Genomic DNA, 21848 nt, shown 5'->3' with positions numbered 1-21848 from the left:
GGAGCCCGGCGCACCGTGCCCTCCTGGGCTCTCTCCTCCTGGGCCTGGTTGTGGGAGGCATCCGGGAAGAGTCAGGAGGAAGACGAGGAGGAAGCAGTGAGCAGGTGAACAAGCCGCCCCTCTGTCCCTGCTGGAGCCCTGTTGCTGGGAAGCAAAGTGCTAGAGGTGGGGACAGATTCCTGGGCGCTCCCTCAGTGGCTGCATCCGGGAGGAGGAGGCTGGAGGGGCAGAAGCAGATCCCTCTGGCAGTGGATGCATTTGATACCTCAGGGCAGTTGAGCTGCAGCAGGAAGACAGCAATGGAGCCCCAGCAGGTGGGTCCTGAAAACCGACGGCCTCCACCCCTGGGCTTCCTGACTCAAATCACAGCCGCTAACTCACCGGGGCTCAGCTTTGGCTGCGTGCATTTCAGTGTCTGAGATGTTTGGGGATGACTGCCAATGTCGCCAGGCTGCCGGCCAGATTTCCATACACCCCCTACCCACAAACATGCGGCCTTTCTGGCTTCCCCTGAGAAGTTGGCAGATCTCTAGCACCAGGCCCGCCTTCCCACGTGCAGCATTTGGGCATGGGCCTTCTCCCATGGGTGCCCCCCTGTGGTGGCTACCCCGCAATCCTCACAGGACACTGTCCTCACTCTCCACACCTCCTGGCCACGAGGGCTTCTGAGCTCAGAAAGGAGAGACGCAGCCCTGTGAAGCTGCCCCTGGCGGGTTTTCTGTCCTACGGTGTTTGAGCGTATTAAGAATTATTCACCCACACTCCAGCTTGCTGCCAGAGAGGCCCGGTGCTCTGAGCTGCACCCGGGGAAGTGTGACACTCAGAGGGAAGCAGCCCTGTCTGAGGGCCACCAGCTCAGGGGCACCTGTCTCTCCGGCCTCTTGGAGGGAGCTGTCACTTGCAGAGGGGCTCCCCTGGCTCCATGAGTCCCACCTCACGACCAGTTCTTTGCTCATGGAGCACAGTCGCATCCTGATAGCAGCCACGGAGCAAAGTCTGACGGACGGCGGCCCGTTTAGCTCAAGCGGGCATTCATCGATCTTGCCCACGAGGCAGCCACCACTACAGCAGTGTCGCTCGGGGCCGGGAACATGTGCCATTGGAGAAACACTGGCCAAGAGGCTGGAATGGATGTCGCCCGCCATGCACCAGCTGTGGGGCGTCAGTTGCTCTATCTACAAAAATAACAATTCAGTCCTCATGTGCAGGTGCTGGGAAAGATTCAATGAGATACAACTGAATACCCAGCCCTGGCTTTAAGGACATGGACTCATCCCAGCAACTTCCACAGAGCCCCTGCTGGGGACTGCCTTGGTTTCCTAGGACTGCTGTAACAAAGAAACAAACCTGGGGAACTGAAACAACAGACCCATATTCTGTCACCTTCTGGCCAGAGGTGGGATACCAAGGTGTCGGCAGGGCCAGGTTCCCTGCAAAGGCTCTGGGGGAGGGTCCACCCCATGCCTCTTCCAGCTCCTGGGGGTTGCCCACAGCCCTTGGCTTGTAGACGTGTCACTCCGGTCTCTGCCTTCATAGTCTCATGGACTTCTGTGTCTGCATTTTCTCTTCTTGTAAATCACCAGTCACATGGGGTTTAGGAGTCACCCTAACACAGTACAACCTCATCTTCACTAATTACATTCAAGAAGGCCCTATTCCCAAATGAGGTCACCTGTAAGCTTCTAAGTGGAGATGAATTCTGTGGGGATACTGCTCAACCCAGTACAGGTGCTAAGCCCTGTGATGACCCCACCTGATGGGGTCCCTGCTCTCAAGAAATTCACAGTCCTCGGCAGTTTCTTCTTTCCTTTTGCCTTCTTTATTCTTCTCAGTGGGTTTGTTACTGACAGCTGCCTCCATCCCTGGCCTGTGGCAGGAGAGGGCAAGTAGAGAGCCCACAGGGGAGCCTGTCGAGCCCCGGGAGGCAGGGCCTAAACACAGGGAGGCCTCCCAGGCCAAGAGGGTGGTGCTCAAGAGCCTTTGAGCCCCACTCCTGGCTGGCAGGACAGTGCTGGTTTTCTCGTTTCAGATGGCAGAGCAGCTCATGACCTTGGCCTATGATAATGGCATCAACCTCTTCGATACAGCAGAAGTCTACGCAGCCGGCAAGTATGTGTCTTTTCGCGTGGGAAAAAGTGGTGCAGAATGCCTGGGCAGAGCCGGAGCTGCAGGGATTCCTGCCACTCACATTCCCGAGAGTGCTCACAAATGCACCTTGTGCCCTGCTTTCATTTTTAAACTCTGAATGGCTTTAGGAGGTATTATTTTCACGGGGCTGGAATTGCAGAACACTTGGACACTGGTCACTTGCTAAACTCCCCATGGAGTCACCAGGGGGACCACAGTCCCTCCGGTGCCAAAGATGCTGTGCTGGGTGAGAAGCACGATTAAGCTGCTGTCCTGGGCTCTCTTGATGTGCCTGACATTTTGACATTTCATGTCTCACTAGTGCAATTAGGGCTGCAGGGCCTGCAGGGCCTCAGAGCTAGGGAGGGCAGGCTCCGGCCGAGTGCTGTGGGGAGCACTTCCCATCTTGGCAGTGAACTTTCCTGCTCAATTATGTAAAAGCTCCGCCCTCTTCAGCCAGGCTGTTGGCTTCAGTTTTAAAGACTGGCTGTAATCAAATCATCCACTCTCCTGCATTGGGTTTCCAGAAGTCAGCTTTTGTTTGTGAAATCATTTGTTGGCCCTCTCTTCATCCTCCTTCTGCCCCCCTCCTGCCTGGGGCCAGCCAAGTTCCTGTCGTCGGGGCAGGCTGCAGGCCTGGGCTGCTGTTCACCGTAGCTGCTTGGCCCGCAGCTGTTTTGTGGGCCCTAGTGGGTTACCTGCAACTGCAGTGGGGCCCAGAGCACCCGACAGCAGGGAACCCAACTGAGCCCTACTCAAGTTCCCACCCAGAGCCTGGGGAGCACACAGCCCTGGGGGCTGCCGCTGGGCCCTCAAACTGCCTCCAGCCCCCATCTGCTGCCCTTTTGGCCCTCCTGATGGCACAGCCCCCTCCCGCCCCCTCCAGACTGGCAGCAGCTTCCCATCAAAGTGAACCGCTTTCCAGACAGATAAGCCCAGCAGAGGGATCTGAGGTCAAAAAGCCCAGTGCAGATGCCAAGCCAAGAGGCACCTCCCGTCCCGAGCCCCCACCTCTTCGCTGCCTGCTTTGGCCTGGGTTTTGTTGCCCAGAAGAACGTGTGGGAGGCAACTCTGCAGCCCCATGGATGGGGCCGGGCACACCCCATGTCACAGCAGCCACACTCCGTCCTCTGTCACTCGCAGTTTCCATGTTCCCCTGTTTAACTGGACACCCAGAGCTGGTGAGCTGGGCAAGTTCACTGGGTCTCCAGCAGCCACGGGCCTCTCAGAAGCCACTTGCCGGAAGGCCGGGGAGTCAGGGAGCAGCTTCCCCTCGGGTCGCCATTTCTGTGGGATCCCCTGCCCCTCTGCTCCTGGGCCAGCCACTGCGGTCCCTCAGTCCAGCTCAGAGCTGAGCCTCCGGTGGACGCCCATCAGTGCCCTCACAGAGGACTTGGGCGCTGCGTGCCAGGGATAGGCAGGAAGAAACTGCTTTGGGGAGTTCGGGGGAGGCCGAGAGGCAGCTCGCAGGAGGCCAAACCCTTATCTTCCCGAGGCCTTCTGCTTCTTCTGACACTAATTTGCATACTTCTCGGAGAGCTACAGGATTTCTGTGTCCCGAGAACAGGTGTGAGTCCTACCAAATTCACAGCCAGAGCCACAAGCCACAGGCTTAGGTAACTCACTGTCTGCTGCTCCTCTGCCCCCGGGATCACTGCCAGCTTTTCTCTCTTCCTCCTCCTTTCCTGATCCTTCGTTCGACAAATCAGGGACCAAGGAATAAAAGGAAGAGGCCTAGGGCTGAGTGAATTTTCTGTGCGTCTTGACCATAAATGAGGAGCATTCAGAGCGCATGCTAAACAGCTTGCAAATCAGAGCCCATTATTTCTGAGTGGATGACTCAGGCGCTTTTATAATTGGAATGTAGCACAGAGTACGGATCATTCTCCGTCTGTTGTTTTGCTCAGAAACATTTTGCTACAAGCAGAAAGTTCTTCAAAGTTAATCCAGTGCTGCAGTGCCAGGCGAGGCTACAATGGCCGCCCATGCCCCCAGCTGGCCTGAGTTTGGTGCAGGACCCGGAGTGATGCCAAACAGGACAGACAGTGGTCTGCCCAGCATCTGACTCTCTGCCGTTCAACGCAGGAAATGAGAGGGACACGTGCACCCACACACGTGCACCCATGTACACACACACACATACACAAGCATGCACATCTGCTGGAAATCCAGCCCTTGACCCTGAGTACATGTTGATTGTCTCTCAAAACAGAAGATGTACTTGATGAATAATTTACCTTTAAAAAAAGATACTTGGCCGGGCACGGTGGCTCATGCCTGTAGTCCCAGCGCTTTGGGAGGCCAAGGTGGGTGGATCACTCGAGGTCAGGAGTTCGAGACCAGCCTGGCCAACATGGTGAGACCCCCATCTCTACTAAAAATACAAAAATTAGCTGGACGTGGTGGCGTGTGCCTATAGTCCCAGCTACTCGGGAGGCTGAGGCAGGAGAATCTCTTGAACCCAAGAGACAGAGGTTGCAGAGAGCCGAGATCTCGCCACTGCACTCCAGCTTGGGTGACAGAGCAAGACTCTCTCAAAAAAAAAAAAAAAAGCAAGATACTTGTGTGGAAATTTTGCCCACCTAATGTTGCCAGGCATTTTCCCTTGTGAATTTTCAGCTGACTAGGAAATGGGATGCTGGCCTTGCCAAGCTCGACAGCAGCTCCTTCCTTCTCTGTGAGAGCTGGGGCTGCCACTGCTTAGACATGCGTCTGCAGGGGAACATGCCACAGCCATCCTAGTGGGGAGCAGTAACACAGCTGCTCCCGCCCCCTCGGGCCAGCCCTCTCTCTCTGGAATGAGCTACTGAGCCAAGGCGGGTGTTAACAGCCTGGCTTTCTGGCCCCAATGGCATTTTCACAGAGGGAACCAAGTGGCCAGTGGCCACAGTGGGTCTGGGTTTGATTTTTCTGTTTGGCCGTGATGAGATCTCGGTGTCTTGTTTTGCAGGGCTGAAGTGGTACTGGGAAACATCATTAAGAAGAAAGGATGGAGGTAAGGACCCTGCTCTCTGCGGTCTGTCCCTGGGGTGGGTGTGGGCGAACTATCCCAGGGTCAGCCTCATCAGCCCATTGTGCAGTGTTATAAGGCCTGCAAGTCTTCACATTTTTCTTGCTGGGAAGTGGAGAGGAAAATTCAGTTCTCCAAGAGGAGGAGGTGACTCCGCTTGAGAAAAAAGTTGAAGGGAGGCTGAATACACTGTCTACCCCCACCCTAGCGTGCCCACTCCGCCTGTCCCAACTCACCCACAGAGACCCAGAGCACTAGGGTCCCTGCTTGCAAAGTGTCAGGCCAAAAAGAGCTCGGTGTGAGAACGGGCCTGGGTACAGCAGAGGGGTGCTGCTACAGATGGGGGTGCAAAGCCCTTTCACCTCTTTGGCTGGAGCACTTAGGGTCAGGGAAGCCAGGGGGCCAGAGACGGGAGTGGCTCAGAGAGTCTGGGGGCCCCGGGGTTGGATCCCACCCTGCACCTTGTCTACGGGACTTTCGCGGCGTCTCAACCTCTCCGGAGCTCACTGTTCCCATCTGTAAGGGTGTGTGTAGGGGACCTTCCCGGCAGGGCTATCCTGAGGGTCAGTGGCCCCAAGTCTGTAAATTACCCACCACCCAGCTCAGGGCAGGACGTGTCACACTCGCCTGGGAAGTGGTCCCCTCCAGCATAGACTGGGGAGCGGTCCCTGGGAGTGATGGGGCCCAAAGGTCACAGATCGGGGGCCATCCACCCTTCTCTCCCAGGAGCCTGTGGGCCTTTCCCAGGCCAAGGTCCTCACCCACCTTGGGACCAGTCGGGCTGAGCACTTGCCTACATGTTGGGGCTCCCCAGACCCCTGGACACAGCTTTATCTGAAGGTGCTGACAAGTCCCAGGGCCCTGTTTCTTAATAAATGTTTCTTTATTTTCAGAAACATGAGAAGCAGTTATAAAGTTGGGCTCCCTCCTCCCTCCCCTCCCAGTGCCGCTCAGAATCCCAGTGTCATTTGTTGAGAAGCCCCCACCCCCTCCCCCATGGATTCCTAACACCCCTTCCTCTTGCCCCATCAAATTTGTTTTTTGGCAACTCTAATCCCAAAAGAAATTCCTCCTCACCCTGTAATTAAAGGAAATTGCACATATTAGCAAATCCCCTGATCATGTCTTTGGCAAATGCGCATGGAGGTGGTGTGGGGTGGTCTCTCTTCCTGGAGGTGACGCTGCCCCTGCCAGAGCTCTGTGGCCGATGCTTCGGGGGCAAAGGAGGCCTCCTGCTCCAGCCTCCTGAGCTGCTTCCCTGAGCAGCCCGGGACCCCGGGTGGGAAAGCAGCTCAGCCATGGGGAACCAGGAGGTCATTGTCACCCCCTGGGTGGGGAGTATTCCCTCCTCTGGGAGGGGTCAAGGTCAAATGTGGCCGGGAGGGGCCATCATTATCCCCCATCCCACCAGGACAAAGCCACTTGTATGGGCATTTGTCTCCTGTGGACTTAGAGCAGAAGAACGAATTACTTCCCTTTGCGCTGCTCAAGCCCAAATCCTCAAGGTTCTCGGCCTCAGCTACTCAAACCCAGAATCCCATTGGCCTGGCCACACCTGGGCTCCCTATACCTCCCCTCCCTCCCTAGGTGCCTCCCAAGTTACCCTGACCGGGCGGTCCCACGCAGATTTTCTGCAACAGGCATCACATTCTGTAGGGAATGTTGCAGAGAGCTTCCCTGGCTGCCTTCCACCCTCATCTTTCCATCCTCAACTCCTGCCAGATCCCCCCAGAGCCCACCCCTGCCCCTTGGCCCACACCTTGGCTCTTGCTGCTTCCTCTACCTGGACCAAATCCATGCACCCCTCGTATTCCCTGAGCCAGGCCCCCTCCCACATCCTGGGCGGAAGGCATCTCCTCCGGGCTCCGGTCACACTGGGTCCCCCACTGTCCAACTCCCACTGCCTGACTCACAGTTACTGCCTCGGTGGCTGCCTCCTGGCTCCATGAGGAGCCCACGCATCCAGGCTTGGCACGTGGTACACATCAAATGATGGGGAAGTGCCCATTTCATGCCCCGGGCTCCCAGGCGGGAGGGCTTTCAGGACCTCTGTGTGAGAGATGAGGATGTCGTGAATGAAGGACCCCCCAGGGGCCGGGCCCTATCACACCTCTTCGTTCTCTTCTTTCCCGCAGGCGGTCCAGCCTCGTCATCACCACCAAGATCTTCTGGGGCGGAAAGTAGGTGCAACAGCTGGCGATGCTTCCAGCCCTGGCCCAGCAGCCACGGTCCCACAGTCCCTAGAGACCCCTGACCTAGAAGGCTTCCGGGGTGGGGGGAGGACAGTCCTGCTTCAGAAAGGAGAGTGGTCGGGGTCTGTCCTGGTCAGGCCCCGGCCCAGTGCCACTTCCCGTCCCCAGCAGGGGCAGAGCTGACATTTCTGCAGCCACCAGCTATGCCTGGTGCCCGTCCCTGTTAACGGACGTCAAATCCAGAAAAGTAGCTGTGGCTGAGTTTGCCTTTTACAAAAACCTCGCTTAACTTTTCTTTTTACTTACATGGATTATTTTTTCCTGGTCACTATGGTAACGTCATAAAAATTATGGAAAACACAGAAAATCTGTGAACTGCCCAAACCCCCAAACCACTCCAAATTCCCTGGGCTGCCTGTCGTCACCCGTGCAGGTCTCCAAGTGTCTAGCTCCGTAGTTTGTGGGCTGGACACACTTGGGCTCATAGGAATTATGACTATGATTCATTTTTTCTTTCTTTTATTTTTTATTTATTTTTATGTATTTTTTTGAGACAGGGTCTCGCTTTGTCGTCCAGGTTGGAATGCAGTGGCACGATCACGGCTTACTGTAGCTTCAAACTCCTGGGCTTGAGCGCTCTTCCCACCTCAGCCTACAGGCATGTTGGCCACCATACCTGACTAATTTGTCCTTTTTCTTTCTTCTTTTTTTTTTTTTTTTGAGACAGGGTCTCACTTTGTCACCTAGGCTGGAGTACAGTGGCGTAGTCCCAGCTCACTGCAGCCTCAGCCTCCTGGTTCAAGTGACTCTCCTGCCTCAAGTAGCTGGCTCTACGGGCACATGCCACCATGCCCAGCAATTTTTATATATATATATATTTTGTAGAGATAGGGTTTCATCATGTTGTCCAGGCTGGTCTCAAACTCCTAAGCTCAAGTAATCTGCCCACCTCAGCTTCCCAAAGCACTAGGATTGCAGGTGTGAGCCACCACGCCTGGCCTTAATTTGTCCTTTTATAAGATATGGGGTCTCACTATGTTGCCCAGGCTGGTCTTGAACTCCTGGACTCAAGTGGTCCTCCTGCCTTAGCCTCCCAAAGTGCTGGGATTCCAGGCATGAGCCACTGTGCCCAGCCTGATTTGTTCTTAATTTAAAAAATAAAAATAAAAAGTCCAAATCAAACACACGGGTTAGGTTGAAAACCAAAAGCTGCCTTTCCCCTGCGGCCGCCCGCCTCCCCTCTGAGCCCTGTGACCAGGCCTGCCGCGGGCCTCTGGGAGTTCAGCCCTGCAGCCTCGGGTACCTACCCCCAAAGTGGAATCCGACCCCACACGGCATTTGCTGACCCCGTTTTTGCGCCTAACATTGCATCATAAACGTTTCCTGGGAGGGGCCAGGGTGCCGAAACCGCTGGCAACATCACACATGGTCGGCCTGTTTTCCAGGGCGGAGACGGAGCGGGGCCTGTCCAGGAAGCACATAATCGAAGGTGAGGACGCACTCAGGCACCTCAGGGCCCCCACACCTGTGGGATTGTCCTCGGAGGCCAAAGTGAAAGCAGCACAGAGCCTGACCCCCCAAGTTACCCAACCAAGGGCCCCATCCCGGGGCACCCGGTGCTCTGGCCTGACCCTCTCCTTCCACCCGGGCAGCACAGGGGGACCCTGCAGGGAACAAGGGCGCCCGGTGGCTGAGCACAGACCACAGACCACAGACCAGCCTGGGTTTCAATCCGGGTTCGGCCCCGCACGGGCTGAGTGGGGGAGCACCCTGCCCCACGCCTCTGCCACAGTATCTGTGCAATAGGGACAGTAAGAGTGCACCCGGCGAGGGTGGCTGGGATGCCCACAGCGCCCAGGAGAAGGTGCATGCCACACAGCCCGGGGCTCAGCATTCGCGGGCACCGGAGCAAGGCACCAGGCTGTCTGGCTCTTGCTGTATATATATATATATATATATATATTTTTTTTTTTTTTTTTTTTTTTTGAGACGGAGTCTCGCTTTGTCGCCCAGGCTGGAGTGCAGTGGCCGGATCTCAGCTCACTGCAAGCTCCGCCTCCCGGTTCACGCCATTCTCCTGCCTCAACCTCGCGAGTAGCTGGGACTACAGGCGCCCGCCACCTCGCCCGGCTAGTTTTTTGTATTTTTAGTAGAGACGGGGTTTCACCATATTAGCCAGGATGGTCTCGATCTCCTGACCTCGTGATCCGCCCGTCTCGGCCTCCCAAAGTGCTGGGATTACAAGCTTGAGCCACCGCGCCCGGCCATGTATTTTTATTGTCTTCATGCCTTCCCTATCTGTGTTCATTTTCTTCACGGTAATAGATCATTCCATTGAAAATCACCTAGGGGGCCAGCCACCCGCTCCCCGCCCTGCCCACCCCAACCCAGTGTTTCACTCTGCCAGCTGTGTGTCCTGAGCTGCTCTAAGCACGAGCGGGTGGCTTGGGCGTTTTAGACACTATTGCCATTGTTTTTGTTTTTGTTTTTGAGATGGAGTTTTGCTCTTGTCGCCCAGGCTGGAGTGCAGTGACACGATCTTGGCTCACTGCAACCTCCGCCTCCTGGGTTCAAGCGATTCTCCTGCCTCAGCCTCCTGAATACCTGGGATTACAGGTGCCCGCCACCATGCCTGGTTAATTTTTTTTTTTTTTTTTTTGTATTTTTAGTAGAGACAGGGTTTCACAATGTTGGTCAGGCTGGTCTTGAACTCCTGACCTCAAGTGATCCACCCGCCTTGGCCCCCCAGAGTGCTGGGATTACAGGCATGGGCCACCATGCCTGGCCACAGACAGTATTGCTTTTGATGGGATGGGCAGCCAGTGTAACCCTCCCTCCACGTGTGATGGATATCGTGATCCCCCTGTTGTAACACAGACTGACCTCAGAGGAGGGCATGTTGTCTGGGGGAGGAGGCGCTTCCCCTTCATTTAGTCAAGGACATGTGGCCTGTGGTCCCCTGACGTCCTCCTGAAGGGGAGACTCCCCCCCACTCCCTGTGGGATGTGCCCCCACCTCTGCCGTAGCATTTCACGACCTCCATCAGCTTCCGGAAGCTTCCAGATGCCAGGGGCCTCTTAGCCGTCTCTTGTTCCCCGAGCCGGGCATGGACAGGCCCAGGTGCCTGTGGAAATGCAGCCACAGCAGTGACGCCCCCACCCGGTCCTCCCCCAGGTCTGAAAGCTTCTCTGGAGCGACTGCAGCTGGAGTATGTGGACGTGGTGTTTGCCAACCGTCCGGACCCCAACACCCCGATGGAAGGTAAGTGGTCTGCGGCAGCGCCACCGGTCAGGCCTGGGTGGTGTCCGAAGGGTCTGAATCTGAGGTTGTAGAGACCACCAGCATGGGTCCTGCTGGGCACCCGGGTGAGCCGTGAGAGGAGGCCAGGTCCAGGGTGGGGGACAAGGGGGCAGGCCTCCCCTCAGTAGGGGTGAGCTCAGCCTCTGGCTGCCGACCCCCAGCCAAGTGCACCCAGCACCTCCAGGCTGAGTCCCTGTCCTCGCTTTGGACCCAGGCCGATCTGCCCTCCCAGTCAGAGCCACAGCAGAACTGTCCCCTCCCCGTTGCGGCTGTTTTGCAGCTAAGTGAAGCTGCAGTGTGGGGACTCCGACTGTGGTGTTCTCTCCAATCACGATCCATTGGGAAGCTTGGGGGGTCTTTTGTGCTCTGGGGAATAAATTACTACATAGAGGAGAAGAAACGTTCAGCACTTTGAAAATCGGTTTTGGTTACTTTGGCGTTTTTTATTCTTTCTACTCCTGAGATCTCAGCCCCTCCGCTCGCCCGTCCTCCTGCTACAGGTGTCTTTCCACGTGTGCTTTGCTGCTTCAGGGACTTGAAAATTAAGTTGTGTTCCAGTGTTTTTTGTTTATTTGTTCATACACAGCACGCACGTGCGTGTGTTGTTATATTTTTTCCTTTTTAACTAAACGCGTGTTCTGCGCGGTGATTTGTGCCTCCCCGCTGTGCCTTCGTCGTGCCACTCCTCTCAGTGCTCCCAGCTATCAACTCTGGTCTCTTTAAATCTTTCTTTTATCACCAGGGGACCCATTTAGTTCCTCCAAGTCAAGGACATTCATCATAGAAGGTACACAGTGCCCCCAGCCTGACTCTTGACTTCTGCGTCCAAGCTGCATTTTATGAGACAGTATTTTTATTTACATGATTCTTTCACCCCGTGACAAACTTCTCCATAAAATGCATAAAGAGGGGAAAGAGCGCCCTATGAGAACACCTTGCAAGTGAAGGAAAAGCAAAGTGGTGTTGGAGCCCCTCGCCCCCAGCCCTCCGCCCCCCGTCCCCTCGTTCCTCCTTCCTCCCGTGCATGGCCCCCACCCCTGGGCTTGCACTGCTGAGCTCTGCGGCGGCCGGGGGTCCTGTTGATCTGATGCTGTGATCCCCCCTGGAGCCTTGACCCTGGATGGTGCCATGGGAAGAGTTGGGGAAGACCAGGTTTCCACAAGGAACAAAGCCGTCAGGGACCCCAGAACACGCAGCCCTCCACCGAGTCTTAGCTCCTCCATAGTTTGTGTTTGCTAAGCTCCTGTCTCTCCTGGAGGCAGAGATCACCTGGCTTGGCACGCTGCCCTGTCCACAGCACGCTGCTCCTCGGACAGCATGCTGGCTGCGTGTCCCCTCTCACCAGGAGGCCAAACCTCTCCATCAACATGGAGTCATTTTCCTCCTGAAAGAATAACCACAGGAGCTGAAACCAGGGGGCGGCCTCTGGCCACGCATGGTCTCTCTGCCCTCCCCACAGCTAAGGGCCCCAGGAACCCACCCCAAGGGCAGGCGTCGGTCTCCCTGGGCCCGGGCCCCCGTCTGCCAACTGGTGCTGCCACCTGACCCCCCATGTATTGTTTGTGATGCGGCAGGAGATGCTGTGGGTTTTGGCAGCAGCTAGAAGGATTCAGTCCTCCTACTTCTGTTCAACCGCATTAAATATGGAGGTGAAGGACAGTTGTCCCCTAATTGTCCCTGGGTCTGGGGCCACTGATACCACGCTTGGGCACAAGTGCAGGGTGCTCCCTCGCGTGGGCGCCCTGTCCAGCCTGCTTCTGCCCAGATCCTCCAGGGAGCCCAGGGGTCTTTGCCTCAGGACAGCCAGAGACTCCTGCCCCATCAGCCCCATCTCCCCATCGTTGCATGGAAGGGGCGCTGCAGGGCAGCCTGCAGTTTCACTGGCTGGGACCTTGGGGACCTGAGACAGCTGCCGGGAAGGGAGAGCGAGGGAACAGGGCTGGCCGTGGGGGCCTTGGCTTCCCTCTGTCTAGCAATGTCTAGCATGTGGACCTAAGCCTTGGCTGAAAAGAACCGGGTACTGATGCTGCATGTTCACAGGTGCCCCGAGAGTGTTTCTAAAAAACCACAAGGCCCGCCAGGCCAGGACCCGGACCTGGGTAGGATGTAGTCAGAGATTCTCCTGGGACCCTCTGGGTTCTCCTGAAACTTTCCCAACCAGGCACTTCCTGCGGGTCTGTCGGTGTTGGCAGTTAAAGCAGGTGGCCCAGGGAGGTGGCCCGGAGAGTTCAGACTCCCTCCCAGATCTCACCCCCAGGAGGGGACGGAGAGGATTCCCAGGAGCCACAACCTCTGACCTTGGAAGGAAGCAGAGAGCAGGGCTGGGCCTGCAAGCGCCGAAGCCAAGGGTGGTTTGCCAGGGGTCCTGGGTGAGTCTGCCGAGACCACCGCTCCAGAAACTCCAGTGGCCTCAGCTCTAGCCTTCAGGAGGCCCCAGGTTCTGCTCAGGGTGGACCTCAATAAAGGGTTGCTCAGGGAGCGACCCCCAAAACAGAAGGGGATGGGAAGCCAGCGCTGCCACTTTGTGGCCTCGTTGCCATTCCGAGGTGGAGCCTGCAGAACAAACCCAGCACGTTCCGTCCTTCCTTCCTTCCCGACGGGCCCACTCCCAGCATTTTCAGGACCTCAGCTTCCACGCAACATGGGCAAAGGACAAGCAGGCACTTAGGGAGAGCCGGGGCTTTTCCAGGGTCAACGTCGTTGCTGTGTTTAGAAACACTTGCACTCCCACTCACTCCCACACTGCCTTTGGCGGTCGAACTTGCAAGCACTGTATCCGACCCGTGAGAAGCCTAGCGCCATAGTCCCTCGCCCGGCAAAGCTAAGAGGCTTCTGAAATTTGAAATTTTGAGGCCAAGTTCTGTTTTTAACATCACAACATCCCCATGAGGCTGAGAGGGAGCTACGACTGGCAGATGGTTATGTCTCAAAAACATTTTTGAATACTGGGAAGAATCCGCTGTCACTGGGGTGAGGGTCCTTCCTCTCTTCTTTAGAAGGCCAGCGTGGAGTCTCTGCGATTTCGTCCTCAGGCCTTAGGAGTCTCTGCCATCCATGATTCAGGTCGTTCCCAGGGCTTGTGGAGCCTCAGAACTGTCCTACTCCAGGCCTGGGCCCCTTACAGGAGCAGCACCCAGACCCCTGTGGCCCTGGGACCACCCCTTGCCGGGGAACAGGCGGGCTGGGACTCTGGCCTGGTGCTGGGCTGGTTTGAGAACCTGGGCCATGGTCTCACAAGGCTTTCCACGCCCACTTCTCAGTCTCCTGGACATGAGAGGAAACATGAGCTCAGCCCCGAAGCCCTATTCTCTGGGACCATACAGTGTCCCAGGTCCTGCCACATCTCCTTATCCAGCCCACTCTCTGTTCCAATGAGACTTTGGAATAGCCTGAAGTAGGAGACCAGAAATGCAAAAACACGTGTCCCTCCTGCCGCCAATCTGACTGTAACTTTCATGCATTCACCTGGTCCTTCCTGAGTGATCGGGGCCCTCGAATCTTCCCCAGACCAGAGAACCCCCAGTTCTAGAGTCCGGAGCCAGAGCCACATTCTTTGATGTCCCCTCTAATCTGCCATAGAAACATCACGGTCCATCCATAACCCATTTTTCAGCATTTCCATAGGCCTGTAACCAGTCGGGGAAATTGTTTTCACAATCTTCTAGGATTGTGGTTCACTTTTCTCTCTCATCCCAAAAAACCCCTCCCACCCCCAACTTCGGAGCCAGGAAGTACACTGCTTGCAAGACATCTTCGCAGCCCCTGTCCCTCCTCCCAGCGTCCCGCCTGTATACACAGAATGTCCCGAGGCTGGCCCTGAGCCCCGGCCACCCCCCACCTGCGGTTTCCCCTTCTCTCACGACAGAGACGGTCCGCGCCATGACCCACGTCATCAACCAGGGGATGGCCATGTACTGGGGCACATCACGCTGGAGCTCCATGGAGATCATGGTATGGCGGCTGCGAGGCGTGTGTGTGTCCAGGCACAGGCTCCCGGCACAGGCTGCATATGGAGACCCCAAGGCTCTGGCGGGGTCTGTGCCTTTGGTCCCAACTGCACCGATGCCTGGGTGCTAAGGGAGGGACAGGATGGTGTTATGTCTGCAGGCCTTGCAGACGGCAATTCCGCATGGATCCCAGTGCTGTGTGGCCCTGGACAAATGGCTTAACCTCTCTGAGCTTGTTTACCCACCTGTAGAACATGCCTGCTAGGCAAGTCCTCACGGGGCCATTCTGAGGAATCCCTGAAAGAGCCAGTGTGAGCTCTCAGCAGATGCCCTGGAGCTCAGCAAGCACTCCGGGGTGATAACACCATCAGCCATTTCCACTGGGCTCCTAGGACGTGCCCAGTGCTGTCAGGTTCAAGGGTTTCACATGCAATCCTCACAGTGCCTTTACCAGGTGAGTGCCGCAGGCAGCCCATTTTTCAGATGTGGACACTGCGGCACAGAGAGGTTCAGTAACATGCCAACGTCACACAGCTTGGGCCAAGATTAACGTGCAGGCTGTGTGGTTCAGAGCCTGGGGTGCTCATAACTGGACCCTCTGGCCTGGCGGTCCTACCACCCACCCCCTTTTCCCAGCTCACCAGGGCCTCGCTGGCTCCCAGGGAAGCTATGAGTGTGAGCGGTGGGAAGCCCGGGCTGCAGCTGCTGGGCCCGCCTGCTCCGGGGACACCTTGGTGCCCTCTCCCTGGCTGCCCGGCACCCCCCACCTGCTCACGGGCAAGGCCTTCGGGGCCCCTTTCTGCCTTCCCAGGAGGCCTACTCGGTGGCCCGGCAGTTCAACCTGACGCCGCCCATCTGCGAGCAGGCTGAGTACCACATGTTCCAGCGCGAGAAGGTGGAGGTGCAGCTGCCGGAGCTGTTCCACAAGATAGGTGGGCACCCTCGGGCCCCTCGCCCCGCCCCCACCCCCTTGGGCCCAGGGCTTGACTCCACCTGCTTTTCGTCTTCAGGAGTGGGCGCCATGACTTGGTCGCCTCTGGCCTGTGGCATTGTTTCCGGCAAGTACGACAGTGGCATCCCACCCTACTCAAGAGCCTCTTTGAAGGTGAAGGGACAGCCTGGGGGGAGGGACGGGCAGGGACAGGCATTTTAGAGGGGTGGGACCTTTGGGCCGGCTGCTTTGGTGCTGGCCCGGGGTTCCAGGGGCCACAGCTGCTCCCACCTCGGTCTGCGGGGGGCGGGCTCCTTGGCGTGAGAACATGGAGCCCCTTCTAGCCTGACTCCATGTGTAGAGGGGCTGCCCAGCCTGTGGCACAGGCCCAGGTGGAAAGGCCCTTTCACATCCCCCCACCTCTGCCCCCACCACATCCCCCCACCTCTGCCCCCCACCACATCCCCCCACCTCTGCCCCCACCACATCCCCCCACCTCTGCCCCCCACCACATCCCCCCACCTCTGCCCCCACCACATCCCCCCACCTCTGCCCCCACCACATCCCCCCACCTCTGCCCCCCACCACATCCCCCCACCTCTGCCCCCACCACATCCCCCCACCTCTGCCCCCCACCACATCCCCCCACCTCTGCCCCCACCACATCCCCCCACCTCTGCCCCCACCACATCCCCCCACCTCTGCCCCCCGCCACAGCCCAGCGTTCAGAATTCCACCACCACTGAGAACCCTGGGCCTGGGCTCCAGGATGGGGGCTGCAGAGCCACATGGAGGTGACCCTGGGACAGGCACCCCTCCCCACCACACAACCTCCAAGGGGGTTCTCAGGAGGGTCCCCAAACTGCAGGATCTGGGGAACAAGGAGCAGGCCAAGAAAGTCTGCCCAGCCAGCAGTCTCAGCACTGGGGCCCACAGCCCTGGCCCCCCACTCCTCCCATCCCACGGCAAGGTCAGGGTACCCCTCCAGGAGACCCTGCAGTCCTCTGCAGCGATGGCCAGGGGAGAGAGCACTCCTGTAGGGCCAGGAGGTTCTTCTGGGCCGCAGGTGGCAGCCAAGACCCCAGGCTGCCAAGTGTCCTGAGGGAAGGAAGGCCGGCACCTCGCCTCCTTGTCCTGACGTGGGGTTGGGCCAGCACCACAGTCTTTGCACGTCAGAGCCTGGACAGGCCCCGCTCATCCACCAGCCCATGCCTGGCCCACTGCCCACTCTCCCCTACTTGAGAGGCCTGGGGCAGGGGCACTGCCCTGGCTTCAAGATGAGAAGAGCCCCTATGAGGGAGAAGGGTCCAGAAGGAATGAGCCCATCGGCCCGCTGCACATGGGGGTCCAGGTGACCTGCTCTCATCTGTAGCTGTGCCGCTCCCCTCCCCCGCAACCAGGGCTACCAGTGGCTGAAGGACAAGATCCTGAGTGAGGAGGGCCGGCGCCAGCAAGCCAAGCTGAAGGAGCTGCAGGCCATCGCCGAGCGCCTGGGCTGCACCCTGCCCCAGCTGGCCATAGGTAACAGGGTGGGGTCACCATGGGGCCAGTGTCCCTGGGCAGAACCTACCCCAGGTGGCCGTAGGTAACAGGGCGAGGTTGCCATGAGGCCAGTCAGTGTCCCTGGGGAGAGAGGGAGGGGATCCCTGGACATCATCCCCCAGCCAGCCTCAGGTAATAGGGCTCTAAGGGGCATGGTTGGGACCCCATGCCTCTAGGGGGATGTCAGGAGTCCCTGAGGACCTGGGCCATCCCCTCCATCTGCCGGCCGTGGGTAATGGGGCTCCCCCTTTCATGGGAAGAGGACGGGGAGCACTGAGCACTTGGGCCGCCTCTCCATCAGGGAGCAGCGGGCTCCCCAATGCCACCTCCAGCCTCATCTTAGGCAAAGCCCGTGCCCAGCACTGCAGGGCTTCTTAGGCACCCCCAGCCCCCCAGACCAAGATGCTGGGTCTCTCGGCCCAGTCAGGCAGAACCATCGGGGGCCCCTGGGGTGTGTGTTTCTCCCTCACCTTGGGTCTCACCGCCACAGCCTGGTGCTTGAGGAATGAGGGAGTCAGCTCCGTGCTCCTGGGGGCCTCCAACGCGGACCAGCTCATGGAGAACATTGGGGCAATACAGGTGAGTGTGAGAGGCCTTGCTGGGCAGAGCGCCCATCCCAGCCCGAGCCCTGTCCAGTGCATCCTCCCAGGCTCGTCCTGCATGCCAGGCTCTGTTCTAGGCGCTCAGGATGCGTCCAGGACCCATCAGAGTTCTGCTCCTGGAGAGCTTGCTTTCCAGCAGGAACAGACATGAACACTAACTGCACGAAACAAGGAGGTTAGAATGTGTGTTGGGGCAGGTCGGGCGCGGTGGCTCATGCCTGTGATCCCAGCACTTTGGGAGGCCAAGGCAGGCGAATCACGAGGTCAGGAGATCGAGACCATCCTGGCTAACACGGTGAAACCCCGTCTCTACTAAAAATACAAAAAACTAGCCGGGCGAGGTGGCGGGCACCTGTAGTCCCAGCTACTCGGGAGGCTGAGGCAGGACAATGGCGTAAACCCGGGAGGCGGAGTTTGCAGTGAGCTGAGATCGTACCACTGCACTCCAGCCTGGGCGACAGAGCGAGACTCCATCTTAAAAAAGGAAAAAAAAATGTGTGTCAGGGTGGATGAGCGCCGTAGGAGAGAAGCCAGAGATAAGGGGAGGGGATGGGAACTGGGGCCAGGGACGGTGGCGCTGCAGACCCAGGTTCCGGGGGCCTGTCAGGTGGGCTTGTTGAGAAGGTGGTGCTTGAGCAGTCTTGAAGAGATGCGGAGTAAGCCATGCCAGTGCCTGCGGGAAGAACCTTCCATCAGCAGGAACAGTTGATGCAAAGGCCTAAGAAGGCCTGGAGCAGAGGGACAGATCCTGAGAGGGGCAGATCCCGAGAGGCACGGCACACCTCCGAGGACTTCTGAGTGAGATGGGAGCCGTGGCAAAATTGTGGGCAGAGGAGGGCGAGCTGCAGCTCAGCCTGGAAAGGGAGCCTGCTCTCTGGCTGCTCCGTCGGGGAGGCTTTGGGAAGCAAAAGTCAAAGCAGAGAGCCCTGATGGGAAGTGGCAGGTGCGGGTCTGAGACGGGAGTGGTGGTTGGATCCTGGATGTTTGGGAAGGTGGGGGCCCACGGGACTGGCTGACAAACTGGATGTGGGGGTGAGAAAGCGAGGTGGAAGTCGGGCCCCGGGTGTATCACCCGGAAGGGTAGTGGTGCTGTTAGCTGAGGCAGGCGCAGCTGGAAAGAGCCGTCGGGGACATGGAAGTCCAGTACTTGGCCTGGAGTTTGCATTTTATGTCACTGCTGCCACCACCCTTCAGGAAGGTTCTAGGGCAGCTTGACAGTTGAGGGGGAGTGCACAGACCCAGGCATGCTTCCTCTCTGCCCCAGACCTTCTGGAATACAAAGGCAGCGTGGCCTCCATCTGCCTCAGATGGAGCCCAGATGTGATGGGGTAACCCGGGCCTGGCCAGCCGAGCATCTGGAAGAGCCTCGCCCCCGCTCCTCCCCAGGCCAGGCCCGTCTTTTTGGTGGGATTCTGATTCGTTCTTGTTCTTGCACGCAGGTCCTTCCAAAACTGTCGTCTTCCATTATCCACGAGATTGATAGTATTTTGGGCAATAAACCCTACAGCAAAAAGGACTACAGATCCTAAGCCGCCCCCGCCCGCCTGCTCGGACACTTGCCATTCCCTCCTAGTCTCTGTTCGCTCGCTTAAGCTGTTCTGAAGCCAAGTGAAGAGTGTGGTTTGCATCCAAGAGAAAACACCACGCTGTGACATCATCGGGAAACGATCTCCCAGTCGCTGCCAGACACCACCCACTGCTTCGCCGGACAACGTCGAAGTCCGATCTGTGCCCGGGACGGCACTGGTTAGGAAGGACGTTCGAGCGGCCCCACCCAAGCCTGTCGCCTCTGCTCATCCTCCAAGACCACCCAGCTTTCTCCCAGCCACAGCCAAGATTCCCAGAGTCAAGGCCCGAAGATTCCCAAGATTCCCCAAGTCAAGGCCGGGCCAAAGCCTGGGTGGGTTCTTGGGGCAGGCAGGGCTGGCCTCTCCTCTGCTGAGAATCCCTACCCCGAGTAAGGGGAGAGGGAAAAGGGGTCTGGCCCATCGAGGGGTCCCTTCTGCCAGGGCCTTGGTCGCTGGGGCAGGGGCCTCCCCAGTGGGGGTCTTCCTGGGGGTCTTCCTCCACCTCCCACTTTCCAAGGGCTCCAGGAATCTGGGCCTGACCCAGATTCCTCCCCCATCCTTCTCTGCTCCAACCTGCCCCACTGGGTCCCGGTGGGGGCCATGCCTACCAAGCTCGAGCTGGCCCTTGACCCCTACCCACCCCCACCCTCGCTGGCAGGGGCAGGGACCCCAGGGGGATCGGCTCTGCAATTTGGGAGCCACAAAAAGTGTAGGGGTGTGATTTCTAGCTCAGCATCCCACCGTCTTCCTCCTACACACCAATGATGAGCCTCACACCAGTGATGCCCGGAGCACATGGGAGGGGTCCCAGTGGGGCAGGCCCTTCTGTCTGGCCACCCAGTCCTGGCCCCGGAAGGCCCTGTGGTCATACGCTCCTAGCTGCACCGTGGCTGCTGGCCACACCGTGGCAAGTGGCAGCAAAGGCCAGCCCTGTGCTCCAGGACGCACTCTTCTTGGCCCCTGTAGACTTTCTCTAAAGCCGCCCTGCACCCCAGGCTGCTATTCTGCACTGAGGTGGTGGGCTGGAGTTTTGCAGAGAGCATGCTTGGACCCTTTCAGTAAGAAAGGGTCCTTGGGGTTTTCTGTGCCCAGGACTGGGGTGCTGCACCCCCACAGCAGCCCCCACAATGTAGGAAAAGACCTCAGGGAACCTCTCCCGGGAAAGATGGCCGGGGCTTGTGGCCCCTCCCACTGCCCGACACCTGGAACAGACTGGGGAGAGGGCAGAGAGGGCAGGACAGGCCAGAGTGACACCCCTATGCAGCTTGGGCCGGAGGGCTGGGGATGCCAGGAAATCTGCAGGTGCGGGGGTGCCACCTACAGGCCCAGGCCTGTGTCTCGAGCAGTACCCAGGCTTTGCTGGCTGCGCAGGGCAGGGCTCCACCTAAGCCACCCCCACCCCTCGCCAGCTAGCTCCATAGGGAAGCCTGTGTCTCCTGCCCCCAAGGCACACCCTCAGCGCGAGCACCTCCGTTCCCACTTTGCCCTTGGAGGAGCCACTATTCCGGAAGGCTCCACCCTGCTGTCCAGCAGGAGCCTGCTGTCCAGTCCTGGGCGGGCCAAGGCCTGGGAAACGTGTGTAAGTCAGGAAGGCCAGCAGGGAGAGGCTGGAGTGAGGCAAGGAGAGGGATGCAGTTTCTGCTGTTCCTGGCCCACCTTCATGCCGCTCCTGGCGCCTAGAACCCTCGCCCCTCCTCGTAGACCAAGTCCCAGGGGACTCCACCCAGTCCTACTGCCCACTTCACCAGAAGCAGCCCTGTGAGTGTGGGGCGAGGACGTCCCTTCCCAACAGAGGTCCCAGCCTATGGCCCCGGGCCCAGGTGGGGGTCGCCTGCTTCCTTCCAGGACAGGGTCCTGCAGTGGCCAATGGTGCCAGAGGGCAGGTGGCCCACCTTCGCCATCAGGGAGGGTGGCTGGCCCCATCCCTACTGCCACCCCAGCCCCACCCACTGTTGGAAGAGGGACCAGCTCGTGAGGTGGTGCCTGGGGTGGGCACTGCTGCTTAACGCAAGCCACACCTGGGGCAGCTGAGCCCCCACTGTGGGTTTGCCAAACAGAGGCCAGGCCCCTGGTGAGGCCCAAGACCCCAGTGCCAGGATGCAGGCAGCCTCTGGCGCAGCTCTTTCCACAACCTGGTTCCTGGATGTCCTGTTTGCTCCACACCCATCTACAGGGAGGATGTGAGGGGGTTCTGCCTCCTGGGGCCAGGTCCCCCCTCGGGAGGGGGGTGTTAGGTGGGACCATCCGAGAAAGAACAGAAGACCAAGGGCAATCGGGGTCTAGAAGGGAGGGCGCTGGCCCTGCTGGGTGCTGCGGAGCCCCCACTGTTTCCCACTCAGCCTTGCGGTCCCGAGGAGTGACGGGCTTCCTCCCATCTTCTGTCCTTGTCCAGTCATGTAAATAATGTGCTTTTTCCGTCCCTGCCCCCCGTCTTTTTTTTAAAACCGACCATGGTTCCTCAGCTAACTGCATTCCCTACCTAGGCAGACTGTCCTACGCCTCGAGCTTCCAAACGAGACTCAGATCACGACACAGCCACCGTATTTATGGAATGACAAAATAAAGCCCACACCCATCGGTCTCTGTGCCTTTGTGCCCCTCTCATTTCCTCGGGGTCAGGGCTGGGCCA

General features: G+C 58.4%; 1 protein-coding gene across 9 annotated transcripts in view; it reads left to right on the top strand.

Moving 5' to 3' along the window:
- The window catches only part of LOC105479780 (potassium voltage-gated channel subfamily A regulatory beta subunit 2), a 109729-nt gene extending 87929 nt beyond the window's left edge, over positions 1-21800 (top strand). For 4 of the 9 annotated variants that reach the window (XM_011738106.3, XM_011738090.3, XM_011738113.2 and 1 more), the window contains 11 exons: positions 2030-2109; positions 5078-5122; positions 7273-7317; positions 8775-8818; positions 10504-10590; positions 14495-14580; positions 15388-15508; positions 15587-15681; positions 16908-17028; positions 17540-17628; positions 19091-21800. In XM_011738106.3, coding sequence (XP_011736408.1) covers positions 2030-2109; positions 5078-5122; positions 7273-7317; positions 8775-8818; positions 10504-10590; positions 14495-14580; positions 15388-15508; positions 15587-15681; positions 16908-17028; positions 17540-17628; positions 19091-19180 — 903 coding nt within the window. In that variant the 3' untranslated portion in view covers positions 19181-21800. Of the gene's footprint in view, positions 1-2029; positions 2110-5077; positions 5123-7272; positions 7318-8774; positions 8819-10503; positions 10591-11371; positions 11417-14494; positions 14581-15387; positions 15509-15586; positions 15682-16907; positions 17029-17539 lie in introns of all 9 variants that reach the window. The other 5 variants (XM_011738075.3, XM_011738064.3, XM_024792321.2 and 2 more) reach the window with 2 other exon arrangements.
- Positions 21801-21848: the final 48 nt, after the last annotated feature.

The sequence above is a fragment of the Macaca nemestrina genome, chromosome 1, assembly GCF_043159975.1.
Source record: "Macaca nemestrina isolate mMacNem1 chromosome 1, mMacNem.hap1, whole genome shotgun sequence".
Classification (NCBI taxonomy): domain Eukaryota; kingdom Metazoa; phylum Chordata; class Mammalia; order Primates; family Cercopithecidae; genus Macaca; species Macaca nemestrina.
Note: the sequence above shows the minus strand (reverse complement) of the source record. Positions and strands in the feature narration are given on the sequence as shown.